Source organism: Nycticebus coucang, chromosome 5, assembly GCF_027406575.1.
Source record: "Nycticebus coucang isolate mNycCou1 chromosome 5, mNycCou1.pri, whole genome shotgun sequence".
NCBI classification, from domain to species: Eukaryota; Metazoa; Chordata; class Mammalia; order Primates; family Lorisidae; genus Nycticebus; species Nycticebus coucang.
Genome location: NC_069784.1, coordinates 113,329,755 through 113,351,910, shown reverse-complemented (window position 1 = coordinate 113,351,910; position 22,156 = coordinate 113,329,755). Strand labels below are relative to the sequence as shown.

General features: G+C 40.7%; 1 protein-coding gene across 9 annotated transcripts in view; it reads left to right on the top strand.

The window, feature by feature from the left end:
- MAP7 (microtubule associated protein 7) overlaps window positions 1-20,680 on the top strand; it is a 183,746-nt gene extending 163,066 nt beyond the window's left edge. For all 9 annotated transcript variants that reach the window (XM_053590831.1, XM_053590830.1, XM_053590829.1 and 6 more), the window contains 10 exons: window positions 2,691-2,806; window positions 3,315-3,598; window positions 6,511-6,727; window positions 7,942-8,113; window positions 8,339-8,440; window positions 8,857-8,907; window positions 9,002-9,059; window positions 12,004-12,106; window positions 17,349-17,572; window positions 19,395-20,680. In XM_053590831.1, the coding sequence (XP_053446806.1) occupies window positions 2,691-2,806; window positions 3,315-3,598; window positions 6,511-6,727; window positions 7,942-8,113; window positions 8,339-8,440; window positions 8,857-8,907; window positions 9,002-9,059; window positions 12,004-12,106; window positions 17,349-17,572; window positions 19,395-19,405 (1,338 nt within the window). In that variant the 3' untranslated portion in view covers window positions 19,406-20,680. The remainder of the gene's footprint in view (window positions 1-2,690; window positions 2,807-3,314; window positions 3,599-6,510; window positions 6,728-7,941; window positions 8,114-8,338; window positions 8,441-8,856; window positions 8,908-9,001; window positions 9,060-12,003; window positions 12,107-17,348; window positions 17,573-19,394) is intronic.
- The last annotated feature ends 1,476 nt before the right edge of the window (window positions 20,681-22,156 follow it).

Genomic DNA, 22,156 nt, shown 5'->3' with positions numbered 1-22,156 from the left:
TCCTTGGTTAAGTTATTCTTAAGTATTTTATTCTTTTTGATTCTACCAAAAATGGAATTATTTTAGATTCCTTTTGTGTTGTATTTAATTTTAATTTAGCTCTAAATTCAAATAGCTAATATTGAGCACTGAAAATATTTTTAGTTTTTAATTTGTTTAATTTAGATCTAAATTCAAATTATTCAACTGTGTAGTGGCTACCATATGGACAGCGTAGATTTAGAATATTTCTATTATCACAGAAGGTTCCATTGGACAGCACTTTCTTAGAGTATCTGTCAGTGAATTATCTCTGTTGGAGGACATTTATACTGTACTCTAAACCTACCTCTATTTACAGAAGTAAGGTCTTTCTTCTAATGGTAGCTTGTCCATTTCCTGTTGCGTGTGTTCTTGCTTAGCATTGTGGGAAGTATTAAAGGAAAGATGACTGTACAGATTGCTGGCTTATTAACTCAGACCAGGATGCAAATGAGGAGTACTTTTATATGTGTGGGACCCAAATGGATTCTGGGTGCAAGAACAATAAAAAGACTAAAATGGTTTAAAAGAAAAAAGTTGGGTGGCACCTGTGGCTCAGTGAGTAGGGGGCTGGCCCCATATACCGAGGGTGGCGGGTTCGAAACTGTCCCCTGCCAAACTGCAACAACAACAACAAAATAGCTGGACGTATGGCGGGAGCCTATAGTCCCAGCTACTTGGGAGGCTGAGGCAAGAGAATCGCCTAAGCCCAAGAGCTGGAGGTTGCTACAAACTGTGACGCCACGCCACTCTACCAAGAGGGACAAAGTGAGACTCTGTCTCTAAAAAAGAAAAGAAAAGAAAAAGTCTCCCTGCTCTAAAGTTGTTAACTCAAATACTGAGCCTTTTTTCAAACCACTCCTGTTATCCCACACTTAGGTAATTAAAGGAGATCACTCTTAGGAGAGAAAGAAGTAATTGGTTCAATTGGACTTTTAAAAAGCAGACTATTTGAGGATTATATACTTTTTTTTTTTTTTTGTAGAGACAAAGAGTCTCACTTTATCGCCCTCAGTAGAGTGCTGTGGCATCACACAGCTCACAGCAACCTCCAACTCCTGGGCTTAGGCAATTCTCTTGCCTCAGCATCCCGAGTAGCTGGGACTATAGGCACCCACCACAATGCCGGGCTATTTTTTTGTTGCAGTTTGGCCTGGCCAGGTTTGAACCCTCCACCCTTGGTATATGGGGCCGGCGCCCTACCCACTGAGCCATAGGCACCGCCCGGATTATATACTTTTATATAGATTTATCCTCTGAGCTCTATGTTATCAAAGCATAGATGATAAACTTCATCCCCAAACCTCTCTCACATCAAAAATTGTCTTTCCTGACTTATTTTTCCATTTCAATGTCTTGTTGATCTGATTTCAGTCAAATCAGAATGCTTTGAGAAAAAGAAAAAGGGAGGTTGCCCAAAGTGCCTAATCCCCCCTCCCTTAGGAAGGTCCTGGGTCCTCCCCCCCATACCAGCCAGAAGGGCACCATATGGGGGCTACAGTTTTCGTTCCCCAAGGACTCCAGCAGTTCTGTGAGGCCCTGCCTTTGCGGACCAGAAACAAGGACACAGGGTGGTTAAGCAGCTGGAAATGATGCTGCCTCTTCATTTTGTCTATTTAGAAATCCTAGAGAGACAGTAAGAATTATTTGACACTTAGATATTTAGCCCCCTTCCCATAGCCAGTTCATCTACGAAAATGGACAGAAGCAAATAAAAGGGACACTGAGGGAAGTTAAAGGGAAGCTAGGAAGAGAGGAATTGATGCTTAAGCCAGGCAGAAGAGGAGAGAACAGGTGTGCCACAAGCTTATTTGCCCTCAGGCTGGACAATATTCTGTCCCTTCTCTGGCACCCTTGCAGTCTGCACACAGTTGTCTCCAGGACACATCATTTGCCATCTCAGAACACTGCCAGGAAGTTTCAGATACTTGGCATCCATCTGCTTTGTTCTGTGCATTATTTTGTGTCTTGATTGACTTTAGAATATCAGAACACTTTTCCGGGTTCTTCTCAGGCTGTATTCCTAGGTGGCAGTCAGGGAAGGGCCAATATTTTGGCCCATCCTCAGATTTTAATTCATCTCTGGTAAAGAGTGAAAATAAATAAAATTCCTCTCCTCCAACCTGACTTTTCTTCAAGAGCAAGAGGACACTAGATGAAGAAAGGCTTGTTCCTCTAACATCATTGAAAGGAAAAATGAATTAATATCTGATATAGCAAATGTACAATTTTTTTAAAACTGAGCTATGTTTTGAGAGGAAAGACTAAAAAATGAAAAGGAAAAAGGTGTGTTTTAATTAAAAGTTAGAAAAGAATGGAAATTACTTTTGACATTTGTGTGGGATAAACCAAACTGAGATTTTGCTCCAGGTAATTTTAAACACAAAGTATAAATGCTTTCTGAAGGTATAAATGTGTGTGTGTTTTTTTTTACAAATATAATTGCAAATCACACATCTAAAACCACCTTATTACATTAATTTAGTTATAGTGTTCGGTTTTAAGGTAACAAGGGCCTTTTGTTGAGGTGGAATGGATATATGTGGCATAGTTTAGAAAATTTCTAAGAAGTCATTAAATGGCTTATAACTCTATCGTTGAATACTATGAATGTGGTTGCTTCACTCATAGAAAAAAAATCTAATTATTGAGTTTCTCTCAATACTTAGGGGTATAAAAAGGAGAAAGAAAGAGAAAATGTACCCTTCCACCTTACATCTGGCGTCCGACGGGCTCCATCTCCATCTAATCCCAGAGCAAGATCAACAGCTCCCTCTCGCCTTTGGTAAGTGAAATACAAGAAGTTGGCTGGATTGTTGTTCCATGGTGAAGAATTGGTAGGCTCTGTCCTCTGAAGTTGAACTGTTCTCCCCAAGAACAGCTTTCACTCAAGAACATTTTTCCCCGAGGCAGGTGGATCGCCTGAGCTCATGAGTTTGAGACCAGCCTGAGCCAGAGCGAGACCCCATTTTTGAAAACAGCCAGGCGTTGTAGTGGGTGCCTATTGTCCCACTTACTTGGGTAGCTGAGGCAAGAGAATCACTTAAGCCCAAGAGTTTGAGGTTACTATGAGCTATGATGCCATGGCACTCTGGGGTGGGGTTGGGGGTCAAAGTGAGACTGTCTCAAAAAAAAAAAGAATCTTCTCTAAAGGAAAGAAAAAAAGGAAAATTGGAATGATTCTCTAAAGCAACTCTGTTTCTGCCTTTCTTTTCCATCAAGTAGCATTCTAGGTCCTGGTGAGTCTATTCTGATGGGTGCCCTTCTTTCCACCCTGTTTGTTTATTGCCCAGGCTCCCGTGGAGGTCCTTTCCTCATTTGCCTGGCACACCCAGACCGGCCTCCACCTTGCCCGCTGGCTCACTCAAAGCTGCTCCTGCTCAGGTCCGGCCCCCATCCCCTGGCAACATCCGCCCCATCAAGAAAGAAGTCAGAGTGGAGCCTGAGAAAAAAGACCCCGAGAAAGAACCTCAGAGAGTTGCCAGTGAGCCTTCACTGAAGGCCAAAGCACTTTTAGTGAAGGTACCAGAAGCCACAGTTGAAGAGAGAACACCTGTGGAAACAGAAGCCAACCCTGGTAAGGAGGAACAGACAAGTGATGGAATGTGGTCTGTTCCTCTCTTTTACTTCTGCACTGGTTTTATTTAGCTTTTTCTTTTCCTTTTCATACTGGAGACTTGGGAATTTTACTCTGGCTAATTTGGGGATTTATGCTTAAGTATAATGTTTTTTTCTTACTACATATAAAAATAGTAGAATCATACCTAGAAAAGCCTATTGTGGGCAGGCATTCTTCCTTTCTTTCTTTGGGATGCCATGCCATTTCTTGGTCCTTTTCTTTCTTTCCTCCCCCTCCCCCCACCCCACAAAAATAAACCTATACTTTTATGTCCTAAAAAAGAAATAAAGAAAGAGAGAGAGAGAAAGGAAAGAAAGGCCTATTGTTAGAGCCACAACATGTTAATTCAGGCATAGTTGCTGAGTAATTTTTGTGGCTGAGTCCAGGGCTTCACAAAATATGTTCAGAGTACCTGCATTAGTTATCTATTGCTATGTAACAAATTACCCTAAAATTTAGCTCAAAACAACAACAGACCTTCATTATATCAGAGATTCTTGGGTCAGGAGTTGGGGAGCATCTTAGCTAAGTGCTTCTAGCTAGGGGACTCTCAGGAGATCACAGTCAAGCTCTTGGCCAGTGCTAACATTGTCTCAAGACTCGGCCTGAGCTGGAAGGTGGCTTATGCACGTGGCTACTGGCAGGTGGCCTCAACTTCATGACACATGGACCTCCCCAGAATGTCACTCGATGTCTTCATAATTGACTGCTCTTCATGCTTCCCCCAGAGCAGGTGATCTGGGAAAGAGGAGGAAGAAGTCACTGTCCTTTATTTCCCAGTCTCAGAAGTCACCCATCCATGTTACTGTCATATTCTGTTCATTAGAAGGAAGTCACTAGGTTAAACTCAGATTCATAAAGAGGAGATTAGTCTCTACCTTTTGAAGGAAGAATTTTTAAAGTTTATGGGGAAAAAATTTGTATTAAGAGTTTTTTTTTTTTATTGAGCATATTCCAAAAGAGGTTTAGTTAAAAAAAAAACCCAAAGCCCTTGTCCTCCTCAGACTCAGATTCATCTTTCCCTGTCTTCACTTCTTCCTCCTTAGCTGGGGCTGGTGTGGAGGGGCAGGGCCTTGGCCAGTGCAGCCCCTATGCTGTGGTTGAGGCTCCCAGTGTTGACATCTGCCCTGGTCTCTGCAAACAAGCCAGGGCACAGAGGTTCAGCATTTACACCAGCTGCCATCACGAGGTCATGGTGCAGAGGCCAGCAAGCTCCTAGACAGAGGCAGTGGTGTAGGCATGGTACTAAGTCACTCACCCATCACAGACAGACTCACCACCTCAGTCCCTGGCAAGGACTGAGAGCCTTGCCAGCAGCTGAGGAAAACTGGAAAAAAATTTTTTTTTTTTTTTTTTTTTTTTTTGTAGAGACAGAGTCTCACTTTATGGCCCTCGGTAGAGTGCCGTGGCCTCACACAGCTCACAGCAACCTCCAACTCCTGGGCTTAAGCGATTCTCTTGCCTCAGCCTCCCGAGTAGCTGGGACTACAGGCGCCTGCCACAACGCCCGGCTATTTTTTGGTTGCAGTTTGGCCGGGTCCGGGTTTGAACCCACCACCCTCGGTATATGGGGCCGGCGCCTTACCGACTGAGCCACAGGCGCCGCCCCTGGAAAAATTTTTAAAACACCACATTCGTGAAATTGTAAAATACAGATCCCTGGGCTTACCGCTGACCTACCAACTTAACACATGGAGGGGCGGATCTGAGGACTCAGACCAATACTAAGCTTGTCGGGTGATTCCCATGCAGGTTGCCAGGTAGAACCCAGGTGGCCCATTGACTCTAGCACCTCTATTCCTGCATGTACTAGAGTTTGAGGACCCCTGGCTTAGCCTATGTGTTTGACAGAGGTCAGAACTTTTTTCCCGAGAACCAATGGTTCTCACCTCTGCCAGGCTAACCAGATGCTATTTAAAAATTTGAAATCACCTAGACCTGGGAATTCAACATTTCTTCATGATACAAAAGTTAAGACTTAATTTGAAGATAGAGGGTACAGCCAGGGAGAGAGATGGTTGGAGATAGATGAAAGTGTTAGAGAATTGAAGAGTCTAGTGTTTGCTTGCATGGGAAGAGGGAGAAGGGTTGTAGAGCAACTTGATGACCTGAAAACCTGTGGGAACTGAAGCAAGGTAGAATGTAAATCTGGACTGAGAGGAGCCAGAGCTCACACCTCACAGGTGCCTTGCTTGCTGTGATGCAGAATCATGGTGTCTGTATGGGGTACCCTGCTCTCCTAATAAGGCCAGAGAACTTCGGCTCCCATCTCATGTCTTGGCAGTCTGGGATGTGTCAGCGGAATGACCACAAAAGCCCAAAGGGGCCCTGGGGTCCTCCCATCTCAGACCTTGAGATGGCTCCAGAGAGACAGGATTTCCTTCACTGGATGTCACCCTCCCAGCCTGAATCTGGACTCATGGCATGGACCCTGAAGATGGTCATAGAAAGGTCTTTATAGTGCTTTCATAATGAATGGTCAACAGAGACTAGGAATTTTCTTGGTGTAATAAAAGACAAATGGAAGATGTCATCTTCTTTATGCTCGGAGTATAACTTCCCACAGAATCTAACATGAGGCTCCATACTCAGTACCCATTCAGTACACGCTGTCAGCTGCTTTAACTGGTGTAAAATAAGCCTTGGTGACAGTGTCAGCTTTGTTGAATGTCTCACACATGCAATTTTTTTGTTTTCTGTTGCTTGGTTACAGATAGGATATAGTGAAACCACGAGAACACACAGTAGTAAACATTCCCTTTTCTTTTATAATGATGAATTCTGGGTCTGGGGTGTGGGGAATGTTAGTTTTTGTTCTGTTCTTTGGGTTTTGTTTCCAGTTGGTTTTCTCCTTGTATGTATTTGTACAGCTGGTCCAGCTGTGGCCCCAGCTCAGGATTCGGCCCCCACCCCAGCCTCAACCGTAGCGCCCTCACCCACGGTGACTGCCAGTGCTTCTCCCAAGACTTCTGCAGGTACCACCGACCCAGAAGAGGCCACGAGGCTGCTGGCTGAGAGGAGGCGGCTGGCCCGAGAGCAGAGAGAGAAGGAGGAAAGGGAGAGGAGGGAGCAGGAAGAGCTGGAAAGGTAAAGGGGAAACACTGCTCAACCACATGGTTGTCAGAGACATCGTCATGATACCTTGGGTTGATCAGCTCTCTCCTCTGAGAGGGAAGAGGTAGTAGCAGTGACCAAGGCAAATGGGTTACTTGTTTCAGTTACTATTACCTGGTGTTCCTTTGTCCACTAAGTGCTTTTTTTTTTAAATCATGTTTTCTTATTTTAATGACAATAGAACATTGATGGAGAAAGGGTAAAAGAAAAATATTTATCATAATACCAATTTTCAGTAATTGTTACATTTTGGGTGGGCTGTGTATGTATGTATACACATATGTCCCTACAAACATATACATGGGCCTTTGCATGATTATAACCACAGTTGAGTTATAGTTGTACAGTCTGCTTTTTTATTTAATATATCTCTAATCTCCAGACTACCACATTATCTTTATAATTATTATTTTAAAAATGCATAATAAGGGTTCATGTTTTCTTCTTTCCTGATAAAGTTCCTTTCAGAGGGTAACTAGGTGAGTTACTAAAATGCTCCATGATTGTCTGCAAGGCAGTATGCCAGAGATAGTTTGCTTAATTAGTCACCATCTGGGCCTAATAAGGCTAATGTCAATATAATTGTCCTTCAGTGGAGCAGAACTACACCTTGGGGAAGGAGGTCATGCCCCAGTACGAGGCACCATCTTAGATATTCCCTGTCCTTGGTCCTTACAGGGAGCTTACGTGGCCCAATCCCCTCATCGTAACAGAACATTATGACCTTTATTTACAAAGATTTCCTTCACATTCATAACTAAAAAGTCACATGACTTATATTACACAAACCCCAGCCTTTAAAGATAGGTAAATTGCAGATCCTTTGAAAAACAAAGTTCTCCATCAAACATTAATGATTACCTTCTGCTTCTGTTTACCACAGGCAACAAGGAAGCTGGGAAGGGAGGAGGAATAATAGAGGGTGGGTTCATAGTTTGTCCCTTAACCCTTTGCCTGCTGAGGCCTCAGAAGCGCAACGTGCCTACAGGCATGGTTCTTACCAAGTGCACATCTTGTCTCAATGCTATAGGTGTTGTTCACAGTCAAGAGGTTACTCATGTTGAGTATGTCCAGTGGAAATTTCTCTGTTAGACCCTTGAACAAACTGTCCTTGGAATATCCACAAACTCAGGCCTCTCTTCAAGGAATTCTGCATGGGTCTTTGTTTTGTTTTTGTCTTTTTGCAGACAAAAGAAAGAGGAATTGGCTCAAAGGGTGGCTGAAGAGAGAACTCGACGTGAAGAAGAGTCCCGACGGCTGGAAGCTGAGCAAGCCAGGGAGAAGGAAGAGCTGCTGCGCCGACAAGTGGAAGAGCGAGAACAGCGCCAACGGGAGGAGATGGAGCGTGTCCAGAGACAGGTGAGGGGCGCGGGCCTCCGCTGAGCGCAGCCACCTGCTTAAGATGGGTAGAGATTCATCTCAGATGAGCAGAGAAAAGTGTCGAAGGCGTCACTATTTAGCATGTGCTGTGTTGTCACTTTCCACGCCTTCTCCACCTGCTGTCTTGCTGCTACCTCTGGGTGTCCCCAGAGACTGGACAGCAGGCCTGTCTGTCAGAAGTAGATACTGACTTTCTGTTTTCAGAAAGAAGAAGAAGCTCGTGTTCGCGAAGAAGCAGAGAGGGTCCGGCAGGAACGAGAGAAGCATTTCCAGAGAGAAGAACAGGAGCGCCTGGAGAGGAAGAAGGTAGCCACATCTCACGAGCCTGCAGCACACATGTTCTGACTGTCTCCTAGACTGCAGCTGCCTCAGCACTGAGACTGACTCCTGGCCATCAGAAAACAACTGTGTTCTGCCCTTTCCAGACACACTCAGGCGGCTTGTAGTATTAATAATCTGCTCCAAAGAAATCACTCTCAAACTACCTTCACCAAACACGGTTTCTTCCACTTCATGTAGTTTAGGCCAGTTCCAACTTTTTTGAATAACTACCATTAAGACAAAGTGATGTATACGTATTTTCTCAAAATAACAGCTACGTTTTCATAATCAGCTACTTATTTCATTGGCAAAATGTGCCAGGCTGTTTTTTTGTTGTTGTTCGTTTATTTTTGTTTTTTTGTTATGTCTGATCATCTTGCTCCATTCTTCCTCTCTTGTAGCGACTTGAGGAGATTATGAAAAGAACCAGGAGAACAGAAGGGACAGATAAGGTATTGAGATGGCATTTTCTAACTCTTGTATGCTCTATTTTTATTACCATTTGTAACTTTCATTTTTACTAGTCTTTTTTTGTCTTTTTGGTAGAAAACAATTGATCAGAGAAATGGTGATTTAGCCAAGGGAGCTCTCCCTGGAGGAACAGGTATTTCTATCAGCAAACTCAAATCAATGTAAATATAAAATCTTTGAACTAACTCTCTAGACACCAAGATATTCATGAATGGATGGGGGTGAAAAAGTTACCAAAAAAGAAACTTAGGTGTCTATCATATAGTCCACAAATTTTCCTATTATGTAAAATTCTCTCAAGCATTTCTGCTAGATTTTTCTTTTCTTTTCTTTTTTTTTTTGAGACAGAGTCTCCAGCTGTCACCCTAGGTAGAATACCTTGGCGCCATAGCTCACAGCAACCTCCAACTCTTGGGCTCAAGCGATCCTCTTGCCTCAGTTTTTCTATTTTTAGTAGAGACAGGGTCTTGCTTTTGCTCAGGCTTGTCTCAAACCGGTTAGCTCAAACAATCCACCCACTTTGGCCTCCCAGAGTGCTAGGATTATAGGTGTCAGCCACCATGCCTGGCCTCTGCTAGATTTTTTTTTTTTTTTTCACATTTCCTTATATACTAATAGATGGCTCAGTATTTTAAATGTTCTTACATTATATGTATTCATGTATATAAATGTATATTTGTATGCATCCACATATATATTTATACATAATGCTATCAAAATTTCCTTTGCATTTATTAAATTTCATCATAAACTGTCTACTAAAGTAGCATGTAATTTCTGTTTCCTCTTATAAACCTTAAATTTACACATTTGACAACCTGTACTTATAGCAGCTCTCAGAAAAAGGTTTAAATGTTATTTCTTTTAGTTGTGACTTCAGAATAAAGTTAAAATTTAAAAATTTTTGAAATTTTTTTAATTGACAATAATTGTACATATTCTTGGGGTCCATAGTGATGTTTTCAGACATACAATGTATAGTGATCTTGAAATTTCACTAGAAAGTTGCTTAATATGGTACATATAGCCTTGGGATAGAGATTACTGATTTCTTGGTGATTATAAGCCAAATATAGTTTAAATAACAGTGGAATTGGCCTTTGTATTCAGATTCAACCAATACTGATTAGAGTCCCTATTGTGTCAGGAGCATCTTGCACGTGTTTTCTTGTTTAATTCCAACTACAGCCTGGTGGAGGTAGAGTTTGCTTTCTCATGGAGTCAGGGAAGCATTCTGGGGTCCTTCTTCGTGCCAGGCCTTATTGTAGATACTGGGATTCGGCACGAACCAGACGGGCAAGCTTGATTCTCTCATGTCAAGTGAAACCATTAGCTGCCCCAGGGCCCTCAGGTCCAAGAACAGATTCAGCTCAGGCTCATACAGCTGGGGCCAAGGTCATCAGTTCCTAATTCTGTTGTTTCTGTGATCCCATGTGGTCTTCACGATTGTATGTACACGTGACCAGTGTATAGATCACCACTTGGTGATCTGCCATGTCAGTATGAAAGGAAAGGACCAGAGGTACCTCATTTTCTTATTCAGTTTACAAACAAAAGCAAGAGTACCTCACAGAGCTGGATTAAAGATCAAATAAAATGGTTTAAGAGTTTAAATATTAGGCGGTTTCAAATGCAGAGTGTTATTGGTATTTTGGGATTTGGTTTTATTTCGATAGAAGCTAATCTAGTTTCTTTGTGTCAAGATTCCTTTATAGTGAGAGTTTCATGTTCTTTTAAAGATACCCTAGATGCATTTATCTGGGGAATAGTCCTAATGGTTACATATTTACCCCACTGCATTTCAAGTACATTGTAATTAGATACAGGCTGCAAACAGGCGTAGAACCCAGTGAATTGCCAGAATGATCAATTTAGATTGCACTAGCTCAGGATTATTTAAGGGGCTGATGCAGTAGCTTGTGCATGGCCAGGCTTTTTGTTTGTTTGCTTGCTCGTTTATTTTCATTTCCCCTCTATTATTCCTGTATCCATTCTTTCACTATTCTTTGTCAGTCCAAGAATGAACAAAAGCAAGAGGGAAGGTAAAACTTGATGGATACACCTGTGTTTATCAACACTTATGTAAATAAACTGCCAAAGAGGCTTGTAGATTATCTGTGCCTAACAAATATTCCTTTTCTCCCAGTCCCACCTCTGCTTGAGGGCTGAGTGGTGTTACCAATGATACAAAGAATTCTAGGGCAGGCTGACAAGCGAGTTTACAGATGTATTAGATGAAACAAGCGAGTTTACAGATGTATTAGATGATTTCTCAGAGGCTACCTGTTACAAAATTAAGCAGTTTTAAAATTATCAATCACTTCCTTGCTTTTGTACCTCTGGCAGTTTTACTGAATTTGTGCCAAGTTGTGAAATAACACTATCTTAGAAGTATTTCAGTTTTTCTCTCACGTCAGGCTGAAATCATTAACTGCCACAGGCTGCTCTGAAACTCTGACCTCTGTGAAGGTTAACAGGACTTTGAATAACCCAGTCCCAGGTTTCAGTCAGTCATCAATATTGTTAGCTTCAACTGGACTCCAGCACTGAGCATTAACTGGCAAGATGCACAGTTGGGAACAGTTTTCTGTGGCCTTCTATTCATGAAATCCCTATTATTCTAAGTATGACTGGAACTGAACTGAATTTTTAAAAATATTTTTAATACTTACGGTGATCCATGGTGATTTGTTCTGAATCCTTCAGTAAAGATGTATTCATTGCCATCCTGGTTGTCAGCTTACTGCTATCTTCATTAATTAGTTTGGTTTCAATATCATGTATGTCCAGAGCCAATTTAGTATAAGCAAAAATAGTATTTATTTTGGCCTTAATAATGTTCTGGGCATGGTTCTATATACTTTGCATGTGTTAAAACATTTGATCCTCATAGTAGCCGTGGGATAGGTACTATTAGGGATGAGGAGGCTAAGGCACACAGAGTTCGAGTGATGTGCCCAAGGTCTCACAACTGGTAAGTAGCAGAGCCAGGACATAGATCGAGCATTCTGACTCTCTGGGGTTTGGGTCTGATAATAGAATTATTAGTAACCATTTCTTCTCCTGCCTTTGCGCAGAGGTGTCTGCACTTCCATGTATGACAAACTCTCCAGGAAATGGAGAACCAGTGGCCAGCCCACATGTGGTTACCTCATCCCAGTCAAAAGTGACCACGGAGAGGTGAGTTTTCTCAGGCACACATTGAAGAAAGCACTATTGGGGTGGCACCTGTGACTCAAAGAAGTAGGGTGCCGGCCCCATACGCTGGAGGTGGCAGGTTCAAACCCAGTCCCGGCCAAAAACTGAAAAATAAAAATAAAAGGAAAGCACTACTCTTTTAACCCTACCAACTCCATCACAATTGTATTGCTTTAACATCATGATTAACTTTTGGTGAAACTGGTAATTCTGTACTCTAAGACAGAGGGAGTATCTTTTTTGGGGGGGGGTCTTTAAATATGATGGTAAGATTTTAGTGTGACTATTAAAGAATATTACTGGGAGTAATTTATTAGTTTTCTTTGAATATATTTAACCTGATGAAGACAAGAAACAGTATATGATGATTTCAAGATATCTTTCATTATAACTGATAGTTTTCTATCTTTTAAGGATGGTTCAGTTTATAGTTTTCTAAATCCACTGCTTTTACAAATTGCCTTCTTTGTCACTCATTTAATGGTTTTCCCTCTTATCCTCAAGGGACTATTTTTATGATTTGCATTTCCAAACAAATATTATCCATATATTTAAATTTTTATCCTATTTATCATCTAATTATTATAAAACTAGTCCAAGCACTGAGCCCTGGGGCTTTCTGCCACTTAAACTCTTCCATCTAGAGAAGGACCTGGGCAATACCTGTGGCTCAAAGGCGTAGGTCGCCAGCCCCATATGCTGGAGGTGGTAGGTTCAAACCCAGCCCTGGCCAAAAACTACAAAAAAAATTAAAAAATAGAGAAGGACCTGTTTATTCTTATCTTTAGTATCCATCCCTAAGATAGTTTCCTATTCATGAATAAACATTCCCTTTGATTCTATGGAAGCTCAAGTTTCTAAACACTTTTACATCTGAGATCTTGTAAAGGACATTAAAATAAATCACATTTATAAATCTTCCCTTTCACTCCTAGTTTCAGGTCAGCCTTGAAATCTCTTACATAGTTACCATTTTTCACCTACATGCATGTGTTTAGTGAAGCGTTCCAGATCCTCTCATTAGTCAGCATCTTCTTTAAATGCCCTGCTACATACCAAGAGTAGAGTGGTAGATCTCTCCCCTCGCCCACAGTGAATTAAATTACTGATTGGAAATGCCCAGGGTCCCTTCCGAAGAACTTGATATGGGTGAGACTCTGTGAAACTCCCCCATGACAAGTCCCCCAAGTATAGTGGCAGAGTTTTTCACTAGAAAATTCTACTCATCAGAATGACTATCTTTATTTAGTTCAGATGGGGAGAAGTTTCACTTTTCTAATCTAAAGCATTTTATCTAATGCTTTATAGTACCTAATACATTGATTCATTGATATGCCTTCTCTTAAGGGAAAATATGGAGATCAGTAAGCATATGAATGCTGTGAACTGGATTACATTTGTTCTTCCCCACTCCAAAAGAGATGTCAGCAAATTGTCTAGCAGCACCCCAGGGGGATGGTGTGTTTTTTTGTTTGGTGGGGAGGGGTTTGAGACAGAGTCTTACTCTGTTGACCAGGCTAGGATGTAGTGGCATCAGCCTCGCGCACAGCAACCTCAAACTGCTGAGTTCAACTGATCCTTCCACCTCAGCCTCCCAAGTAACTGAGACTGTGGCTGCCCCTCATGACACCCTGCTAATTTTTTCTGTTTTTCAGTCTGGTTTCAAACTCCTGAACTCAAGAGATCCTCCCCTCTTCAGCTTCTGAAGAGTGCTAGGATTATAAGCATGAGCCACTACACCTGGCCAGCATGGTGTCTTGCTAACATTGCTTTTCCTAGCAGCTGGGACTAATGCCTCTTATAGAGAAACCCTATACCAGAAACATGGTGAACCTTGCTCCTCACCTTATACGGTTGCTGAATGAGACATCTGGCCCCAGAGCCCTTCCCTTTGCCTGCCTCCTTTCTCCACTGACAATAGTTAGAATGGAAGAGGGTGTGAGTTGTCAAAATTCTGGCCAGCTTACTTTAAAGGTGTAAAAAAAAAAATGTTAATCTTATAAAAAACATTTATAAAACAAGTATATAAATTTTTTAATGTAAAATATATGAAATTTATCATAAATATATATTTAAGAAATATATGTGTATGACCTTGCATGGATAGATTCTTACTCCAAAACCATTGTAGAGAGAAGCTGCTATAGAAATGAGTAGAATATTTTTTTTTATTCATTCAGTTAGTTAGTTAGTTATCTGTTTTGAGGTACTCAGTTATCTATTTTGAGGCACGTCAGTGCTATGACACTATGTCCCCCTCAGTAGAGTGCTGTGATGTCATAGCTCACAGCAACCTCAAACTCTTGGGCTTAAGCAATTCTCTTGCCTCAGCCTGTGGAGTAGCTGGGACTACAGGTGCCCATCACAACGCCCAGCTGTTTTTTTTTATTGCAATTGTAATTGTTATTTAGCAGGCCTAGGCCAGGCTCAAACCCACCAGCCTTGGTGTGTGTGGCCGGCACCCTACTCACTTAGCAATGGGTGCCGAGCCTATGAGTAGAATATTTATTCATGGATAGAAAACTTGCTTTGGAAAGGATGCAGGTAAATATATGAGTACAAATGTGGGTAGGGCAAGTGAATATCAGAATGGTAACAGAGGAAATGATTTTCAGTTTCTTAGGGCATTCTGATACATTCTTCCATACCCGGCCTGAGAAATCTCTATTCTAGAGTTAAAATGCTCTAGGGGGTATATAAGTAAGATAGGCTACTATCTTACCCTTCAAATACCCTAAAAGACATTATATGCCCTAAGGCCCTAGAGTAGTTCTCAACCTGTGGGTCAGGACCCCTTTGTAACAATGAAAATACATCAGGCTTAGGAAGGTTGAGAACCACTGCCCAAGAGGGCTGTCTCTTCAATAGAATGTCCCTCTTCTCTTTTTCTATTTTTTGGAGACAGAATCTCAAGCTGTCGCCCTGGGTAGAGTGCTGTGGCATCACAGCTCACAGCAACCTCCAACTTCTGGGCTTAAGCAATTCTCTTGCCTCAGCCTCCCAAGTACCCTGTTTCCCCGAAAATAAGACATCCTCCAAAAATAAGACCTACTTACAGGAAAGATAAGACGTCCCCTGAAAATAAGACCTAGCGCATCTTTGGGAGCACATCTTAAAATAAAACACTGTCTTATTTTTGGGGAAACAGGGTAGCTGGGACTACAGATGCCTGCCACAATGCCCGGCTATTTTTGTTGTTGTTGCAATTTTCATTGTTGTGTTAGCTGGCTCGGACTGGGCTTGAACCTGCCAGCCTCCTCGGTGTATGTGGCCAGCACCATACCCACTGGGCTACAGTGACCGCTCTTCCTTTTTTAAATAAGGAATTTTTAGTAATTTTTGGTGTTTGATTCAGTCTTTTTCCTCCAAATCTTTTTTTTTTTTTTTTTTTTCCTTTTGAGACAATCTCAAGCTGTCAACCTGGGTAGAGTGCCTTGGTGTCAGTAAACCTCCAACTCTTGGGCTCAAGCGATCCTCTTGCCTCAGTTTTTATATTTTTAGTAAAGACAGGGTCTCACCATTTGTTTAGGCTGGTCTCGAACTCCTGAACTCAGGCAATCCAACCACTCTCGGCCTCCCAGAGTGCTAGGATTATAGGTGTGAGCTGCCTGGCCTTTTTCCTCCAAATCTTATGAGTTCATCAGTGCTTTTAGTTTTGCCTAAAGGAAAGTTAACACAAGCCCCTGTCATTCAAATAGGAAGAGATACATCACTTTTAATTTAAAAGTTAACTTGTTAAAACATGATTAATAAACAGCAAGAAAAAATAAGGTCTTGACTCTGCTAAGCTGTGTGGGACTGTGAGATTTCCACCATGGCCCTCAGTAGAGTACTGTGGCATCACAGCTCACAACAACCTCAAGTACCAGCTTCTCTCTGTACACATTTTGGCCTGATCAGGCAAAGCAGTTGGTCTTCATAAGTTTTGGATGCAGCCTTCAACCTTCATTGGGTAGCCAGGGAAAAGGAATTGAAAAGCTAGTCTCCTTACCTAAGGAGACACATGAATCCATAACCTTAACCCCAGTGACTTCACTTTCAGTTTTATAATTTCTGACAGTCACAGTGTCCTCGGAACATTTAATGACTGGTCATCCAAAGCGTATGGCATGATTATTCTTCTAATTTTTAACAACTAGGATGGGTGAGAGTGGGAGGGAATCGTGAAGTTAGGTAATGATTCAAGTTTAGTACATGTAGGCCTGGAGGGTGACAGGAGTTAAGTTTGCCAGAAGAGAGGGCTTTGGGATACATTTCTATTCTTTATCCTTTGCCAAGATTTCTACTTCATTTCTCTCTGGATTGAGAACCAAAACTGTTCCCCTGACTACAGAAAGCCCATGGTGTTAGGTGGGAACAGGAGGGAGACAAACACTTAGAAGAGTAGGTGTTGCACATACAAAATGGGTATGGGTGTGAATACCCGTGCACACACGTAGTGCCCTGCCCCTACACCAGGCCTCCACTTAGCGTTATTTTGCATGGGCATTATTTTGCTACATTAAAAAGCATAATTATAAGGGTATAATAAGAAGGGTTGCCAGTTTGGAGAGAGTGACAATCTAAGAGAAACTGTAGAAAGAAACTTATGGATTTGGTGGCCAGTTAAACATACCTCAAAAATAAATCTAAGTTATTAAATATGAATCAATAAGGATCAAGATGGTGTTAGAGGCAGATTTAAGGGACACAGAAGGTTGGTTTTCAACAATTTATTCGTGAAATTATGCAAGTACTTTAAGAGGCAGGAGACATCGAGGAAATGCTAGAATTTGAATAGCCAGGGAGTATACAAAATAGCCTACTGAGAAAAACACAGGACCAGACCAGAGATCAAGAGATCACACGTGTAGTCTTCAACATCTTTTAGAAGTTGTGTGACTTTGTTTACTGTCCCCCCTCTGAATTATCATCCCCTCATCTTTGAAGCAAAGATTCTCATTAACTGCTGCTAATCACTTATTTCTATTGATGATCTGCTCTGATTGACAAATTGTTCTATTTCGTAAATTCTATAACAGAACAGACTTTTTCTTAAGAATTTAAAATACAGATATTTCACTATTCACAATTTTTGTTAATGATGTGGTCCATTACTCTGGCCTTTTTATTGTAAATTTTTGATTGTACGATTACTTATTATAAAGCATATTTTATTGTCAAAAAATGTGTTTTCCAATTTTAATGCTAACTCATTTTAATTTTGAATTTTCAAATTCCTCAGCACTCCCAATTTGGAAAAACAGCCAAATGAAAATGGAGTATCTGTTCAGAATGAAAATTTTGAAGAAATTATAGACTTGCCCATTGGATCTAAACCATCCAGATTAGATGTCACCAATAGTGAGAGCCCAGAAATTCCTTTGAATCCAATTTTGGCCTTTGATAATGAAGGGACACTTGGGCCCCTGCCTCAGGTAGATGGTGTTCAAACACAGCAGACCGCAGGTAAGCTTGCCTCAAACTCTCTCCTGTAATCATCAGAAATATGTGACACCTCAGAGGGAATGAACTGCTACCTTCTGTAGTCACTTTGTCCTTCAGGGGACTAAGTAAACCACAGTGGAAAAAGATTGTACATGACTTGTAGATTATTCAGATTGTTTGAAGACCGCAATCATGTTCTCCGACCCTTTTTCTCTTACTTGATTTTGGCAACCCAGGTAATATATTACTATCCTTTTAAAATGTAACATGATGCATGGTTGTAATTTGGATAATGAGAACAGAACCCCAAACCAATCACACATGCTAAAGTCCAAGGAGTGACTATAGTTGCTGTTGAAACTGCCTTTGACTCTCATATACACTGTTTCTCTGACTCACATTTGACCTGAAGTCTTTGTGAAAAAAAAATAAAATAGCTTTGGGGGACCCAAAAAAATAAGAAGTAACATCAACTAGTACTAACTCAATAGTCTTGGCAGCTCAGCAGTATAGTCCCGTCAGTCTCAAGAATAATCCCAGCTCCCTCTTTATTCAAACCTGTTTAAATTTTGTCAACTTCTCTGCCCAGCAGAGACTTTCATGTACTCACCAGCATCTCTTTATACTATAATGATCAGAACTGGCCAAATCCAGGGTATTTAAATAGAGTCAGTATAAAATTATTTGTGTTCAAATTGTTTTGCCTTTTAGAATCCATCTGAACCTGTAACAAACTTGTAATAGGCTGAAAAGTCCAACATGAACCACCCATCTGAATGAAGCTACTCTTTTCCTCCACTAATGTACTGACCTTGGGAGTGGAACTTCACTGTGGTGAAGTCTAGGCTGTGAAAAGAGGTTTAAGATCCATCTCCTGTTCTGAGTTTCTGATTCTTAAGCTTTCGGGACCAGTCTGACTAATAATGTTATGTTAGTGGAAACACACCCAGTGGCTACTTTACCTCATGTCACAGGGAAGGAAAGAACTTCCAAGTGATTTTCTCCTTCACTTTCCAGGCCTTAAGTCACCTTTTCTGTGTTACCTGTCATTCTGTTCTTAGTTCCCACCCTTCCAAACATTCTCTGGGAAAAATAGTCCAGTCTCTATTATCTTGTGTGGTATAAAGGTTCTCTTGGTGTTGTGACTCTTCATCAGCAAACATTAATTTTTAACCTCCAACATATATTTGGAGCCCTAAGCATCAAGTAGTGAGGATACAAGAGAAATGAATGTTTAAATTCCTAACCTCCAAGACAAGTCCGTGCTATGTATGCACTTTAGAAAAGCAAATGACACATGTATCACCTAAGTTGAAGTAAAGAAAAGAAAAGGGCATGTTGTGTTTTCCTGTTAATAGCAAAATTCACTTCAGTATAAGGTTGTGAGTCCTAAAAACGTTACCTATTCTGGGCAGCGCCTGTGACTCAGTGAGTAGGGTGCCAGCCTCATATACTGAGGTTGGTGGGTTCAAACCCAGTCCTGGCAAACTGCAACAAAAAAAACAGCTGGGCATTGTGGTGGGCACCTGTAGTCCCAGCTACTCGGGAGGCTGAGGCAAGAGAATTGTCTAAGCCCAAGAGTTGGAGGTTGCTGTGGGCTGTGACGCCACAGCACTCTACTGAAGGTGACAAAGTGAGACTCTGTCTCTAAAAAAAAAGATTACCCAATCTTTTATTTTAGCTCCTACTATCACTAGTGACAAAATTATCTATTCTCATATAAGACAACATGTACACGTATAACAACGTTTTGAAATTTTAGAAATGTGAGACATTACTATAGTCTTCATTAAGACTTTTTGTAAATGTCATATTAATCTATTTTTTCTGTCTCTTCATACAGAAGTTATATAAGCATTTCTTCTGAAGAACCAAAGCAGAAATTTAATAAGAATTTCTACAATTAATGGAATTCCCTTCACGCTATCAAGGAGCATCCCCCTCTTCCAGTTTTCTAAAGACTTCTTGACCGTCATTTTGAAAAGACTTTATTAAAACCAGTTACAGACAACAGACCGGGTAGCTTTTCTAATAATTTTCATCAATAGAAAGAAAGAAATGCTCCTCATTCTTCAATACTTTAAATAACTTTCTCTGGTTGCTCCTTCTTAGCAAATCAATATTTTTTCTGCATTCTTTAAAAGACAAGAACATTTGGCTATTATAAAAGAAATGGGCTGACTAGGCATGATTTTTTTTCATATAGATATTTTGGTCTTAAAAGCTTAACATGTAAAATTGACAAATTTTACCTTTTACAATGTAATACTTGAAAAATAAGTACCTCTTTGCTCTACAAGTAGAATGAATAGGAGAGAGTGACATTAAGCCTGTTTGTTATTATTGCAAAGAGCTCTATTTGTAGAGGCAAATTCTAGGCAGATGACCAGGTTCTTATAAATGCATCTTGTACATGGACATTCTTTAAACCCAGCTGGCACATTCTTCTTGCAACTCTTTTTGCAAACACATACGAAAAAGTTTTCAAATGTGAAAAGATACTATTTTTTCAGAGCAAGGAAATAATTTCTTGTCCTCTTAAAGTATTTATAAAGCTTTTCCACATAACTAATCAAATAAATTAGAACAATGTGACAACACTGGAAATTTGATTTATTAGATGCATCCCTTCTAATGTTGCCGTGAGAGAATGTTACTGATGATTCAGGGCTATTTCTGAAGTCTGTATGTTGCTGCTGTCCCCAGTGATGGTGGGACTTATCTTTGCCTTACCTGATTACAAATTATGTGGGGGAGGGGGAATAAAGATTTAATATTTCTTTAGATAAAAAAAGAATTTGGTTTTGCTCGTTTAAGAGCAGTGAAAAAACGATGGAATGTTGACTGTGTTTGGTGCACAGGACACGGACCTTCATGGAAGTCCTCAGTCTGCGTAGCGTCCATCAGCTTTTCACCTTCATTCTTGTTCGTCACTTCTGCTGCTGAGCCTCGCTGTACAAACTTGCACTTTCATTTGCTAATATAAATTTGGTTTTATTTTACCATTTTAGAGACTACTAATGATTAAATGTAGAAGAGGAAACACATGTTTTTATGTGGAGTGTTTAAAAAGATAAATTTATATCATTATGATGTGTTGGTTTTATTAAAAGAGGGATTGGGTAATCTATTAGATTGAATGAGAGACTATTCACCTGTTGAACTATTTTTTTTAAATCCCAACATATGGTCTTTAATAACAGCTTGTAATTTGTTAAAACATTAGTTTGGGCTGTTTCTCTATCTCAGTTGTCCATGTACACAGTCATTATATTAAAAAAAGAATCTGTTCAATGAAGTCGTTTTATTTGTATAAATCAGCCTAGCATGAAACAAACATCAAATAAAATGTTTGACATAGTTTTACTTTTAGGTTTCTCATATAACTTCTTGAATTTTCAAATTATCCTTCATTTAACCTCAGTGACACTTCCCCAACTTCTTGTTAAATAGATGTATTTATAATTTAGAGCAATGGTTCTCTTTTGGCTAAGTTTTCCTCCTTCTTTTTTTTGAGACAGAGTCTCACTATGTTGCCCTTGGTAGAGTGCTGTGGTGTCACTGCTCACAGCAACCTCAAACTCTTAGGCTCAAGCAATTCTCTTGCCTCAGCCTCACAATTAGCTGGAACAACAGGCACCTGCCATAACACTTGGCTATTTTTTGTTGCAGTTGTCATTATTTAGCTGGCCGGGCCAGGTTCTAACTTGCCAGCCTCTGTGTATGTGGCTGGTGCAGTAACCACTGTGCTATGAGCGCCAAGCCTTTCTTTTTTCTTTTTTTTTTTTTTGAGACAGGTTCTCCCTCTGTCTCCCAGGCAAGAGTGCAGTGGCATAAAGGGATTATTGATACACACCACCATCACCTGGCTGATTTTTCTGGGGGGTTTTGCAGAGTCAGGGTCTCGCTCTTGCTCAGACTGATCTCAAATACCTGAGCTCAAGCAATCTTATCACCTTAGCCTCCCAGAGTGCTAGGGTTATAGGTGTGTGCCACCTGCCTGGCCAAACTGAAAACTTCTAATTAATATTTAATTAGAAATGGTATAACATTCTTAACTATATTTTGTTAAGAGCAACACTGCCAGAGAATGACCTTGACCTTTACTGTGACTAGATTGCTTTTTGTCTAGCTCTTGAAAATCTGTATTCACCAGCTAACCTCAAGGAGGTTTTCAATACTGGCACTATGTTAAGGGAAGTGCTTGGGGATCACAAATGACTCTCCCATGAAATGATAGTGAATGAGCTTTTAGTTTCCTTTCTACACCATTGCAGACTGTCTAGGCCAATTTAGACATTCACCAATCACAGATCTATTTGGTGGTATTACAGGAAGCTATTACAGGAAGGGAAGGCTGTATGTGTCCTGCACAACCTCACTACCTGGTGGTGTATTATAATAGAAGCAAATCTAAAATACTACATTATATTATTAGCAAGCAGGGATTCTGGAAAGCCGGGGGAAATTCTTCCTGTACTCATAAGTAATCCCATGAACACCTTGACTAAAAGATTCACCATAAAGCAGAAGCAGTGATATTCCAAAAGCAGAATTCAGTAATCTAATTACCTGGCCCAAGTAACAGAGTCTTAAACATGTGAT